Here is a 15,413-nt window from a genome sequence, read left to right as displayed (position 1 = left end):
ATCTTTTCTAGAGGCTTGGGGGTTTTTGTTCTATGGTGATATTTTGTATATGATCTTTTATACCCAACCATGGTGATGTGTCACGTACTTTCTATGGTGAGTTTGATCATATGTTTGGAGTGTTTTCCAGTTTCTTGTATAGAACTGAGGTGAATGGTGTGACTTTTCTGGTGTAACCTTTGAGTCTTTGATCAATTATCTTCTGATGCTTTCTAGTTGCTTGTATAGGACTGAGGTGACTATTGTGTTTTATCTCGTGGTGCTTTTCATTTGCTTGCATAGGATTGAGGTGATTATTGTGATTGGCATACTATGTTTTATCTATAGGTGCTTTCCAATTGCTTGTAAAGGACTGAGGTGAAAATTGTGATTTTATGAGTTGTACTTTTTATGAGCGTAGGGTAGGTAATTTGTGTGTACGTTGGGAAGTGGCTTGCAATGGAGGCTGAAGCCTTATGTGGCTGCCTGGGTAACCCATTGTAAGTTGTTTTAATAAGTGATAACATTTCATTAAATGAGTTTAAAATGAACTTATAAGAGTCAGTGTTTTTCCTCGCCTATGCCTTAAGTGTTAGTACAGGCTAGGAAGGGAGTAGAGAGGATGCTTGGTTGCAACCTTGCTTCGTTAGTATGCCTTGTTTGTATGAAAGGATATTGATGCTGCATAGAGATACTAGGGGGCCAGAGTCCAGAGAGGTTGCCTGGGTAGCCTTAAAGTTGGCTCATGCGATGACACTTGCCCACTTCCATATTAGGTTTCCTACGTGTCTTTGTTGCCTCTAGAATTAGATGATACTTGTGTCTTGGTACCTCAAGATAATTTGTTATTAGGATTTCCTTGACTTAGATGTTGGTTATGACTTATGGATTGATATCTTGTATGAGACTTGAGATTATCTCCTCAGCATGGTGGAAGTGGGCCATTTAGGTTCCACAAGGTCGGGTGGTAGTGCATTTTTCTTAGACCATTGAGATCCGACAGTTGGATGTCATTGCTGGATGTACTTGTGCAATTGTTCCTTTCTTTCTGCTATTGTATTTCTATTAGATGGTTATATTATGTTGTATTGTACTTGATTTATCAAAGATCTTATTGACAATGTATATTCTTTGAGCTTTTCATACCTGGTGACTTGTATAGTGGATGATTATACATTATGGTTATGCCAAGTGACATCCTTTGTAATTGTATATTATTTAGTGGATTCGTACTTGTGATTATTCCATGATATGGATTTTGGTTATGTGTTAGATATAATATTAATAAACTTTTACATGTGATTCAATGTCTTGGAACCCTTAGGAGATGTAATCTGTTTATGATGGTTGTATGTATGTGAGTTATTGCTTCTACTATTTTATCTCTTGTTGTTTATTATCTTTAAAAAAAATGTTTGTCAAACTTAGTGAAATTTTAGGTTAATTTCTTTTGGGTTCCCTGGCGGGGCATTACATGCCCATCTCATGTCTTGCACTTTGTTCCTCTATCCTGCCTTCCTTTTCTTTATTTTCTTCTTATAAAGCACAAAACACATAACAAGTACATTTCAATGTCCAAGGACATCACACAACTTCGTATATACAAATCTTTCCTTTATACTCTCATGTTTTGTCCTATCGGCCTTCAAGCCTTCACATGTGTTCCAAAACATAGAATTGACCTTTGCCCACTTAGGGTTAACATCTAGGATGTTATCCCTAATTAGTTAAGGAATTATTACCAAAATAATTCCTTAACACAATTTACCATTTCCTTGCCTTTGCTCTATTATGTTTGTACATGACTGTAACTGGTAAACCATGTATATCTCTATTTGTACAACTCATTATGACATGTGTTCTAAGATGTAGGATCCTCATATTGTGTACTATCTCCCCTCAAGTGTAATTTCACCAATCAAAAGGTTTCTCTGTTGACCGTTATTCTTCTTAACATTTAGATAATTTTTTAAGTCATCTTCTCAAAAAAATTACTCCAGAATCTGCTCAATAAATATAGCATATATGTTGCCATAAATAATATCCTCAAAGTATTTCTATATATACCTCTTAGCCAAATTGATAACAAAAAACTTACTATTCCATTTACTGAATCTTTTATCCATCTTGTTCCTTACTTGATTTTAGGGATACTTTACTTCCTGATGCTTTACATAATAGATCTAGTTTTTTGATGAATAGTCTCTTCTTTTTAAATAAAATAGTAAAGTTACATATTCATGAAAAAGGGGTTGGGGATACAATATCACCCCACGAGAGTACACATGACAACAAGGCTGGATAAACTATAAACTATTCATATTAAAAAAACATAATAAGCAACATTAGGCTGCAAGAGGAGTGCTAGCCAAGGGAGGAGGATCTTGGTGATCATCAAAACCCCATACATCAGTGGGGTTAACGAGATGGTCGAATAAGGACCACCCATCAACATTATCTTCTTTTTCTTTTTCTCTTACCTCCTTAGTCTTGGGAGGTGAAATGGCTAGAGCAAAGTGAGAAAAGAGAAAATGACCATTTGGAAGAAGTGGACCAGCATGAGTGTCCCAATTAGTAGCAATAGGAGTAACAAGAGTAGGACTTGGGGACCAACCAAAGCCACGTTGTGGCAGAGAAGTCGAGCAACAATGCCAACCATCATTCCCATCGCTAGGAGAGTGATAGGGAGCTTATGACTGAGGTGTCCGAGAGTGGAGGATAGAAGAACTACCATCTTGGTTGCGGCCATGGGGAAGAGTGCAGTTATCAGAGCTAGAATTTGGTAGCTCTGGGCACTGTATAAGGTGCATTCCCCTAGTAGTTGAGTAGCTCCTATAGGTGGGCCACCTCAAGAGCCACCTTATTAGCCTATACTTGAATTTGTATCATTACATTGTTACATATACACACTTTAGTATACATAGAAACATTTATATCAAGAAAGTTGTGAGTGAAAAGAACAACATTCCTAGCCATCCAAAGAGTGAAAATAATCTCCATCCTGAAAGCATGCCAAATCTGGGTATACTTGAAGGGAGTCATGGGAGAATCTCCCAGCAAGATCATATGCCAAGAAAATGGCTCCAGCCTAAAAGGCTTGAAAAAATCACGAATCCATAGCCAATACCACTGAGCTTTGCACCATAGCCAAAAAATATGTAGAAAAGACTCAGGTTGCCCGCAAAAGGGACAATGAGGGTCTAAAATTCCTAAGTTCTTGAGTCGAGGACCCATAGGCAATCCCTGGGACAAAACACACCAAGCAAAGTGTGCAATCTTTGGCTCAGCGATGACATTCCAAAGAGTATTAAACTTGTATCTCTAGTCCAACTGCAAAGACTGGAGTTGCCAATGTTTGTTGAAAGTATCAACCATAGGCAAGTGTGACACCAGCCAAAGGTATCCCATCTTGGGCTTGTAATTAATAAGAGGAGTACACATATACCACTTGGAGTCCTTCCACCAGGGCTTGATTGGTTGAATACCCAACTTGTGGAGCATATGAGGAGGCAAACCAGAGACCAGTAGGTCAAGAGTCTAACGATCTGGATGGGTCAGATGAAACTAAACATGCATGTCTTCCCATGTTTTGAGGCTCATGGTAATTCTGGAAAATAGAACTTTAGGTGTCTTGATGCCACATTTGAAAAAATGCACAACACTAGCACCTTGAACTTTAGCTCGTGGAACTCCTTGCATTGCAAAAATGAGAGACCACCAAATATTGTCTTGGTTCATAGATAACCCATTCCTGAAACCATCACCAACCCAACAAAGCTGCATCTTGATGGCTTCCTAGACTCTCTAGACGCTTTTAACAACAAAAGTACCCTCAATTTGCATTGGTTCAAGCATGATGAGAAGGGTTTGAAGACCAAACCCCTTCCAAGCAGGTCTATTGACTAGGAATCCAGAAGAAATGCAATGATTGAGAAGAAAAGATATAGATTTAACATCATATTCTTCACATTATTTTCATCTAGTAGAATATTAATTGCCATGTCATCAACAAATTGCACATTGGCTATTAAGGATCGATATACCTCTGACTTTTAGAGATAAGGTATTATCTCTTAAAGTATAATACAAAGCATCTACTGCTATAACAAATAGGGCTTGGGCAAAGGAACACCCCTATCTTATGGATCTGGTCAGGGTAAAAGCCTTGGACCTTCTACAATTAATCTCCACAAAATTATTAGTTTGTTGCAATATTTTTATTGAGTACTTTTTATCTATGTATATTCAATCAATTAGACCGAATTATATAAGTCTAAAATTCTAATAAATTATTAAAAAAGAATAAATAGATACTTATTTTAAAAATTTAGACACACATATAACTCTAAAGATAGTCATTAACAAATTTAAAATTAATTCTCCAAAAGTAAAATTTAAACAAATTCTAAAAAACAATATATTTTTAATTTGACAAATATACATTTAATTTATATTATATATTTTTAAAACTTGAATATATTGTTTTGATTTTTTAAATAGTTATAAAAAATATACAATGCAATTTAAAAAATACTTATTAATTATTTCAAAATTATTTGTTGACAAAGATTTACAATATTGATTAAAACAATAGCAATAAATTGAACACACAATATATGGAGGGAGAGCTATTGGTAGCTTTAGGGAAAAAATTCAAGTGTGGAATTATTTGGGGAATTGCGTACAATTTTCCTTTAATAAAAAATTATGAATAAAAGACGGTTGGTCAGCATGTAAAAATTTAGCAGCAATGAAAAAACTTGCTTTCCAAAAATCCAGCCAATCCCGGCGGACACAAACCTTCGCCAATCATAAACGGGAATCCCACTTGATTCTGTGCCCACATCTGCTGTCATCTCAGTCCGCATATATTTTTCCCGGTGATATAAGATTTTGCCGGTGATACATCATGCTAAAGCCCCATATAATAGCCTACCTATCGGCTAACTAATAATCTAAAACCTTCATATGTGTATAGTGACTTACCCTGCCTAGATTGTTTTGGACATATGGGTTTATGGTTTTAGAGGTTGACACTGTTGCAATTTTTTGTTTGTGGATCGCATTTTTGGTCTGTTCAAAATAGTATGTTCGATTTCTGTACAAATTTGCAGCCGACGAGCGACAAACGTTCTTCATTCTAGATTGGGAAAGAAGCCTACAAGATCAACATCAACTACTGTGCCGAAGGGTGCAATTGTTTAACTCAGTACTTGCAAGTCTGAAAATAATGTCATTCTTGGATGCATTGGATGATTCTCTGGAAACTGCACCAGGTAGTTATTATGCCCTCCTAATGATCATTGCAGTTTTATAGTATATTAAAAAAAACCAGTGTGAAAATGCTTCGGATAAACTATAAATTAAGTATTCTTATTCATTTGCACCCATGCTTATATGGCAGTTCCAACAATTGGTGCATTTCAACCCAAGGTGAAGCCCAGGGGCAAGAAACCTAATGTTGCGGCCAAATCCAAAGTCGCTGCCGCGGGCCAGAAAAATGCCAAACAACAGTCCGCCAAGGTTGCCCTACCTGAAAGTGCCGAAAAACAGTCTGCGAAGGTTGCCCTAGATGAAAATTCCGAAGAGCAGTCTGCGAAGGTTGGCCTACATGAAAATTCCGAAGAACAGTTTGTCAAGGTTGCCCTATCTGAATGTGCCGAACAGCAGCCTGTCAAGGTCGCCCTACCTGAATATTCCGAAGAACAGTTTGTCAAGGTTGCCCTACCTGAAAGTGCCGAACAAGAGTTTGCCAAGGTTGCCCTACCTGAAAATGCGGAACAGCAGTCTGTCGAGGTTTCCTTACCTGAGAATTCCGAACAACAGTGTGTCAACGTTGCCCTACCTGAAAATTCCGACCAGCAGTCTTTCAAGGCTGCCCTACCTGAAAATGACGAACAAGGGTCTGTCAAGTTTGCCCTACCTGAAACCAACTCTCCTCTGAAGGAAAACCATTTAACTCCCGCTGAAGAAATTGATGCGAGGCCTGATGCGGGTGCTTCTTCAATCTGTATAGAAGTGGACCCAGTTGAGGAAAAACCTATATCAGATACATTGGAGCTAACTAACGATTTAAATGAACAGATAGATGACCAACGGAGAGGTTGGAGGAAGAAATTAAAAGAAAAGAGTGCAGTTGACAACTCGGAAATGATTCCGACATCAGTAGAACTTGCTACCGGAAGTGATCAGGATCACCAATACAATATTAAATCAAAACAAGAGAGACCGAAAATGAGGGGCCACAGGACTGCTAGGGGTTCAAAAAAATTGATCCAGGAAAGCGCTACAGAAACACTTGGTCCTTCGAATGTGGAGGCAGAAGAAAACGGCCTTGATTCTAATGTGGGAATTGATTTAAATGTTCCATCTGGAAAGAAGAACAGTCAATCCAGGCGTCAGAAACGGAAAGCAACTCCTTGGACAAACTCTTTGGACGATAACAATTTAAATACAGACTTAGCCAATACTAGACAATCCTCAGAGGATCAGGAACTAACTGAAAAACCGATAAGGAAAAAGAGGAAAGCTTCCACAAATGGAAAGTCTCTAGAATCCAAAAAAGTCAAATTTTCTCATAGCACTGTGAGACGGAGAAGGCGTGGTGAGCATATTCAATATTTGGTCAATATTTTGTTATATTTCTAAGATTCTGCTTTTAACCCGTGGCACAGAGCAGTAGCATACTCTTTTTCAGTTATTACTTGATCAAAAAGTTCAGGTTACTGAGCAAAATTTGTTAATTTTCTTATAGTGGAACAACATCTGCTTGATACTCCTGAAGCTGATCTTGATACATCAAAGATGACCTTGAAGGATATAATCCGACTTGCAGAAGCTAAAGAAAGGAAACAGGTTCTATTTTAAAGCCTTACTAAGTTTTCTGCTTTAATGGCATCAATAACTACACAACAAAAGAATTGCTTTTTTATTTTCTCTTTCTTTATTTTCTTCTGGAACAATTTTGTTTCACTATCGTAATGTACACCATAGTTGATTAAACCTTTCAGCGTTCACCATTAGAAACAAGTAGACTGTGCATTTTATAATGGTTACATTGGTATTATTCGATTTGAAATCTGGTTAGATTTATTGCTTTATTAACCTTCCGTTTTTGTTATGCAGAAAAAGGAAGAATTGACAAAGAACAAATCACAGACAGTTGAAGCAGCTTCAAATTCCAATGTAAATGAACACACTAAAGAACCAGAGGAAGACGAAGGGTGATGAAAATTCTTTTCTGATACGTTTGATTTAGTTTTATCTTTCATTTTCAACTCCTGATGTCTATCCTACTTTGCTCTGTATTGGAAAAATGTAGCAAGATAATTTCTTCAGTGTGTTCTCTGTAGTATGCCAAGAAAGTTGCCAGACAATGAACTGTTTAATATTACATGACAAATCTGGGATGGAGAAAGGGGAGTGATTGCAAATATAATCTCACCTAATGGCCATTATTTTAAAGGCAAGCAGTGGGTCAAATGTAAAACGTATGTGATGCAAAAACGAAAAATAAACCAAGGTTTTGAGTGGAGGGGGCATAAACGTATTGGATGACAAAATAATGAGTATTGGCATGGAGCTCAATATCCACTAAAAAAAGCATGCAAGTGGATCATAGTTAGATGATGGACATAAGATATGTATGCGTAAAACTAACTGCTTGGCTCAGACAAGTGAAATGGTACTATGGAAGGAAGGAAGACACACCAGTTCACATCTCTAGTATCAGGACGGATCACAGAACATTCTGTAAGATACTGCATAAGAAGTGAATAATTTGAAAGTTGACTGTATCTGGTCACATATCACAACAATGTGGCAACACTAAATTAAATCAAGGATGTTTTTACAAATATTGTTAGTTCGACTGCAAACTGTTGCTCATTACAGTGAACAGTCCCTGGAAAGTGAGATACAAATGCTGATTGATGACTAGACAGGGATGCTAATGGGAAAAGAAAGAGGGAAATAATGACAATGACAGGGTTTATGATTATCACGAGAAGAATGCTGAAATCAAACCCATGATTTGAAACATGAAGATTGTGAGCAAATTGGTATTTAAAAATAAAATCTTCTAGATTATTGTGGTAAATACACCAATTTTGATGTCAAGTAGTTCAATCATTGACATCACACCATGAGCTAGCTTCTAGGTTTATTGTTTAGCCAATTCCTTCCATGATGATAGCTATCCCAACATCAACTCTTAGTCCATATGAGTTGTCGTATTATCTTGGAGATATTTTTATTTACTAGTGAATTGAAACCCTTTTCATGAGCTTTGAACTTTAATGACAATGACAGTGCCTTTTCATTTTTTTACTGTTGGAAAAGGCAAAAATGGATAGATCATTAGTTATGTGCTCTCACATGTCAAGGATAAGGAATTGGTTAAATGCTTGAATGGTTTTCTGGCCTTCTTTTTCACATATTTGTTGCTGACAATTTTAGAATGGAAACCTTGGTCTTCGTTAGTACCAATTTATTTATAATATTACTGAGTTACTGATCCTGGTTCTGATATGGATTCAGGATTGGGTTCGGGTTTGTGGGTTTTGCAATTTTTTTCGGGTGGGTTCCAGTTCTGTGTATATATATTATACACATACACACACCTAAATACATACGTACAATACATATATATTCATACTTGTAACATGTCTAATGCTCTTCCATCCTTGGTTGAATACTTCAAATATATAATAATAAGTAGTTGGAAGCGCAATACTCATAAATCCTTACTGCCAATGAAAATGTAAATAGAATACATCATATTATATAATCGTAATTATAATTTGCAAAAGTCTCAATGTTATTGCACAATGAAAATTCATATCACAAACTGTATTTCATAATAAATATGCAAATTTATCTTCATCATCGTCATAGGAATCATGGTCAACATTTGAATCCACTTAAACTTCATTTGAACCACTAGCCATGCCACTTATTATGTCTGTGTCATGTGGAAGAGCTGCCTCTTGTTCATCTACACAGAGTTGGGCAAGTTGCGCAAATATGGCATCTAAATCAACACACTCAAGTCCTAGATTCCAATTCCTTGTCACACCCTCACACTAGTGGTTTTTGGTTTCTTATTTGGCAGTAGGCAAAGATTGTAGTGTACAAAGACCAATTCCTTTATTTATCAGTTCCCAAATGATTGTGTTTGACGGAGTGGATGGACTATGTACTCCAATTCTTCTCAGGTGGAGAAGAACTTGTAACCTGTTGGGTTGCATACAACGTCTAATTTTTAATTTCAATGTGATAGCATCATGATCAAATGAAAAACGATAAAAAAAAGATACATACTTGGGAGCTAAGTCATAGGATACGTCAAATCTCATCCATGACATTCAAATTTGAGCAAATCTTTACCCCTTCCGAACTTTATCCGAATTTTATGATATTTAAAATAATACTGTTATTTAATATAATATTATTTTATTTTAAAATGATATTGAGTGATTTAGTTAAATTATTTAGCAATTTCAAACTATTTTGATAATTTTGTGGATATATTACTGATTTTTAAAAATAAATAAATAAATAAATATATATATATATATATATATATATATATATATATATATATATATATCTTAAATGTAATAACGTTTTATTTTCCAAATTTTTACCCTTGCCAAATTTCATTAAAAATTTATAATTGACGAACGCATTTGAATTCAAACCTTGAGACTTAGCTTGGGAGAAAACTTTAATTACAAGAGGTGGCAAGAAAACAGAACCTTGACCATCTACACCTCCATTAATCAACGTCCATCCCACATTGAGCATTAAGAGTAACAATGTTATGATATTTGGCAGATGCAAATTGGGCAAACTCAATCAAAACAATATTTAGAGTTTCATCATCATCATATATTTTTTAATTTCTGTGTAACAACTGTTGCATCTCTATATGGTGCAACCTTCATGTTATGATAGATCATGTTGTTGTATTAAACATATGGTGCAACGTTCATGTTATGATAGATCATGTTGTTGTATTAAACATAGGAGACTAAAGCTCCTTATATAGATTTACAAAGATGATGTTTCTAAAAGAAGCAATTGTGAACTAAAGACGATATTAGAAACTACCTAATAAACTAAAGACTAACTAAGATGACCATTAAAGAAACATTACAATCTTCTAATACCCTCCATTAATGTTCATTGTCTAACTTTTATCTTTTGGTCACAAATTTTTCAAAATGTTTTGTTGGTACTGAGACCCTCCCTAGAATTGCAGAATGTTAATGACCAAGAAGTCATCCAAAAAAGAAATAGAGAAGGGTGCCCCCTTCTCTAGAGAGCTTTGCAAAAAGAGACGAGCCTACCATTGACTCTGCCACTGAAAAAGGTTTTCCACCGACCCTCCCAAAATTAACAAATCTTCTAATTAGAAATCATCACCAAATTCCAATCTGATGTTTGATAACATAGGTGCCCTTCACTGTAGCTAGAGACATTCTGGGAACAACTGCCATGATTTTGAGGAAAAATCGACAAACTCTCCCAACTTTGTAGATGAGCAGGATGCCCCAAAATTGACTGCAAGCTACTATGATTTGAAGTTTACAAAGCATCAGTTTTTTAGGAGAAAAATCGACAAAAATCTGACATAGTTTTTGAGGTGAACTATTGATCAAAATCCAACGTGATTTTTGAGGTGAAAAATCAATCATAACCAAATAGAATCTAAGACATGGAAAACAAAATACAAAACTTTGGTTTTGAGAAAAAAATTATTTAAACTCATCAAAAAAATTTTAGGGTAAAAAATAATGAAAACCCATCAGATAATTTTTGAGGAAAAAATTATCTACCCACCAAGTAATTTTTGAGGAAAAAATTATAAATCCAATAGAGAAATCTTAATGCGGCAAAACATGATACTTCGCATTGTAAAAAACACATGCAAGTACATGCAACACTAAAAAACCCGAGACTTCTACTCAAACTAGGAAATCACGCAATCAAAACCAACGTTCAAGTTTGCAATTTTAGCAAAAACCTTTGAAGAGCAACCATAATTTTTTTCTTAAAATACCTTTGACGATTTTTATTTAAACATATTTAAAAAAAAATATGGAAAAATATTCGGAGGAAAAGATGCTCGGATTGTTCTTTAAAATTTCTCCAAATTTTATGAAATCTCATTGACCTACTTTGATACCATGTTATGGTAAATCAATGTTGTCGTTGCATTAAACGAAGGAGATGAAAACTCCTTATATAGATTTACAAAGACGATGTTTCTAAAAGAAGCAATTATGAACTAAAGACAATAATATAAAGTACCTAATAAACTAAAGACTAAGATGACCATTAAATAAACGTTATAATCTTCTAATGCTTCCATGGTTTGTGAAACCATCTCTTAGCTAGAGAACCTTGGGGACAAAGCATTTGCCAAGAGATGTAAGGGGCTGGTCATCTTGTTTCAACAATCATCAATAACTTATTCGACAACTTTGGAAAATGTATCTATATGTTACTTGGCCACTATTATTATTTTTATGTTGTCCACCATAGTGTCTGTGTCATCATAAATTTCACTAGAACATGGGCGATCAATATCAACATACCTAACCATGATTATGATGGGCTTGGTGAACTCCAAAACATATTTTACTGAATCCCGTTATTCATCATGAAGGACTGATGCTTTTTCTTTTTGGGCTCTTTTTGTGTTTGATTGCCTCCATATACTTCACAAAAGTGTCGATGATTAAATTACTTAAGGTCTCTCACACCTTCACTAATCGTCTTAAGATGATTGTGAGATGCAGATTATGTTTCAGCAACCTAACAAGGCATAAAACATACATATTATATATCAAATCAAGTATAAATTTTTTAAAATAAAATAAAATCTAAAAGTAAAAAGTAAAATATGTAATCAAACATAAATTACCTTCAACAACTTCAATGAAGAGGTCCTGAATATGGTTTGTTTCATGTGATGATCAGTCACAAACATCTGTTTCTCCTTGGCCTTTGTGTAAATATTTTTTGACCCATTCAATTTTGAGTTCCAATCTTTTGCATGATTAAATTGAGTGAGGGAATTGTTCATGGTGTCCAAAAAATGTGATTATATGTGGCCTCCATCATAGCCCTAACCACTCTACAATTTTTAGTATTTTTGGTATGACTTGAACACCATTTGTAGCCCCCACTATCTAATTGATTCTAGGGTGGTATTGGCAATGAAACTTACATCTCTCACTTGCCCCTTACAATCTATTGCCTTCAAGAAGATCGTCCTTTTATGTCACATTGCCAGAACATTGATCAAAGGCCTATTCTCACCATCTTTCCTTGATCATTGTCAATTATGTCTCTACCAAGGCTCTCTTCTTCACCAATAATCTAGTTAACACCTTTTCATATCTGAGACTAACATAATCAGGAGGTGTATTGCAAAGTGTAGTCTTCTTCTCCCACTATTAAGGTGATCTAACAAGGTTGAATGTAATTCGAATGGGTTAAATGCAATGAAAAACCTAACTAATTTCATTTTTGAAGCCTACATCCAATGGGCCTCTTTTCCATGCAACAATTTTTGGTTTGGAAGGTGGTGATGTTGGCAAGAAAGGATGTGGGCCAATAGATTTAACCGAGCCATTGGGAGGTCTCCTTGAGCTTGTCTGGGCAAGGTATGCAATAGTCTTTCCTTGCTTCTCTTATCAACTTCCTCTTTTTCTCTAGCATATTGCAAAATTAAATGAGCTGATAGCTTGTCCCCATCTTTCCCCATCTTTTCCCATACAATGTTTGATTCCTTTAATAGTATTGGGAATGAAGTGAGCTTTCATTCGAAAGTATGAGCTCGAATACTCTGTGTTGCAATGGTTACACTGCTGAAGGAAACTCCCACCACCAGGCAATGCCTTAAACATTGTTTGAACTTGCATCAATTTTAAAAGGGTTCACCTTGGCAATTGAACTAGAGTTTCCACTTCCATTTCCATCCGTTTTGTTTGACCTTGAATAATGATAAGATGGAAAAGAAAATTCAAGAGTCCATGACATTATTGCCAAATATAAATTGAAAACAAAATCAGCATTATAACCCTTTAATATGCACTCAAAGTAAATAGTACTCAGAATTTTTAAAAAAAAACTTGTTCAAAAAAACAAATCTTGAAAAATACTTGAGTTGCCGATTCTGGTTCAAGGACGGATTCGAGCTTGTAGGTTCGAGTAAAAAACAATTCCCAATTGGGTTTGTGGGTGGGTTTGTGAGTGTATATATAGGTATAAATATGTATGTATATATATGCATTATATATACACAAAATAAGAGAAATGTGCATAACTGCAAAACTAAGTCAATTCACAGTATGAATATATGTTGCTTGAGCATTGATCAATGCCAAATGTCAACGATAAACATTAAAAACTCGTTCATTAATCTATCTTCATGATTGTAAAGAAAATCATCCTTTGAATCACTAAATTGCAAAACATAGACTAGTTCATCAAAAAATAAAGTTTGAAACATAATGATAAATGACAAGTGCTTAGTAGTTTATCAATGATCATAGTATCAAATGCCCTTTAAGGGTCAAATGGGTCGTCAAAAAATAAGGGATCAATGGACTCATCCTTGATTGCAACTATATCTAGATCCTCATCATTGGAACCCAAACCAGTTCCACAAGTCCCAAATGCTGCTATATCATCCTCCTCTTCCTCAACAAGAGAGATTAGATGAGTGAAATATTTTTTATTGGGTTCCTTTTAGGGTTAAATAAGAAAATATTAAAAAAAACACTCTTTAAAGTTGTTTTATTTCACATTTGGGACCCTAGTGCCCCAGGTCCTCTTGGGTTTGCCGTGGGTTCACCTGAGTTCGCACCAGCATGGACCCAACGAACCTACAGTCAAAAAAGGACCTTGCCCGAACCTGCAACAAACCCAGATGTGAATCTGGACCCGCATGAACAGGATCCGAACTCGATCAGTAGGGGACGAATCTAGTAACGGAGAAAAATTCATCAAAGACTTGACAAAAATGAAGATTCACTCACCTTTGACCAGTAAATCTGTCTTCCCCAATGATTCTTAAGCCTTTGATGCGGATCTTAGTCCTCTATAGCACTCACCTTCAAAGAAAAATGATACAGCCGTAGAACAAAACAAAAATGGTGAAAAATGGTTGAAAGATGAATGAAATATCACCAAATGACCAAATGTATGCTTTATGATTGAAATTAGGATTTTAGAAGTTTTTTGGATTTTAAAAAAAAAATGACATGTAAGGCCAGTTTTTGGCTGACTTGTCATGACTTGTTCAAATTTCTTTAAATATAGAATGAATATATCTAATATACAATATATTTTAATACATGATTAATTTCATATCTAATCCCTTATTTTATAAATCAATGTTTCAAAAAATAATAATTATATAACATAGATAATATTCAAATCTTATTAATAGATTATATATATTAATTTGTGTATGTAATTTTTTTGATAGGTAATCGACCAAAGCTTAGATTATTTATTATTCATTTTATTATTTTTGTTAGACTAATTATTATTATGTGTTAATCTTGAGTAGATTCGAACCCAAGACCTCCTTGATGAAAGGCTCACAATTTACCCATGCGTTGTAGGTTCTTGCCTTATTAATTTGTTTATGTAATTACTAACCATATTTTTATTATTAATAATGTAAATGATCTAATATTAATTAGAATGCCATCTATAAATTAAATATGGATCCTTATCAAAATCAAAATACAAATTATTATAACAAAAGAATGTCTATAAACTAATATAACTAATATTGAATAAAAATCAAATTAATAGAAAAATATAATCTTTACTAACTAAGATACCAATAGTTGCATCTATTGGCTGCATTAAAGGAGCGAAGTAAAACATCATGGCTTAAACATATTAACTATAAAATACATTGTGAGTTATATACTATTTTAATCATACTATCTTAAATTGAATCAGTTGATCATGAAGTAATGAATATTTAACATTGTTGTCAATGGGCCCTTGGTCTATTGGTGAAGTTGAATGGCTCACAAAGAGCCCACCAAGGATCAAGTCTTGTTGAGTGCAAGTCTCAAAGACATCGTAAGGGATGAGGCTGAGATCGTGCTCCAGGCAAATTTGGCAGCATGGATGCTCCTTAGTCCTTGGCTCTTAGCCGAAGAGGTTTTAGGCATGCGTGGGCCCGTATCGGGTACCTAAAACTTGCTTGTGGATGACCTCCATCAAAAAAATATTTAACATTGTTTATTGACAACCTTTGAGAAGGGATCATTACAAGTGCTATTAGAGCATAATCTTGCCATCTTGTAGGGTAAGAGAGTAAATAATGGACACCATTACAAATAAGTCTATAAAATTAACCTAAGTTATTAAAATCAACTATTAAATCATAAGAA

At 34.9% G+C, this 15,413-nt stretch overlaps 1 protein-coding gene across 1 annotated transcript in view; it reads left to right on the top strand.

Moving 5' to 3' along the window:
• The first annotated feature begins 4,775 nt into the window (after nt 1–4,775).
• Nucleotides 4,776–15,413, top strand: part of LOC149550495 (Homeodomain-like superfamily protein) — an 87,388-nt gene continuing 76,750 nt past the window's right edge. Inside the window, exons 1-4 of the mRNA XM_089793498.1 lie at nt 4,776–5,255; nt 5,384–6,583; nt 6,734–6,834; nt 7,105–7,202. Coding sequence (XP_089649624.1) covers nt 5,210–5,255; nt 5,384–6,583; nt 6,734–6,834; nt 7,105–7,202 — 1,445 coding nt within the window. The 5' untranslated portion in view covers nt 4,776–5,209. The remainder of the gene's footprint in view (nt 5,256–5,383; nt 6,584–6,733; nt 6,835–7,104; nt 7,203–15,413) is intronic.

Source organism: Cupressus sempervirens, chromosome 7, assembly GCF_028749045.1.
Source record: "Cupressus sempervirens isolate cs-2001-9-10 chromosome 7, ASM2874904v1, whole genome shotgun sequence".
Lineage (NCBI taxonomy): Eukaryota > Viridiplantae > Streptophyta > Pinopsida > Cupressales > Cupressaceae > Cupressus > Cupressus sempervirens.
Note: the sequence above shows the minus strand (reverse complement) of the source record. Positions and strands in the feature narration are given on the sequence as shown.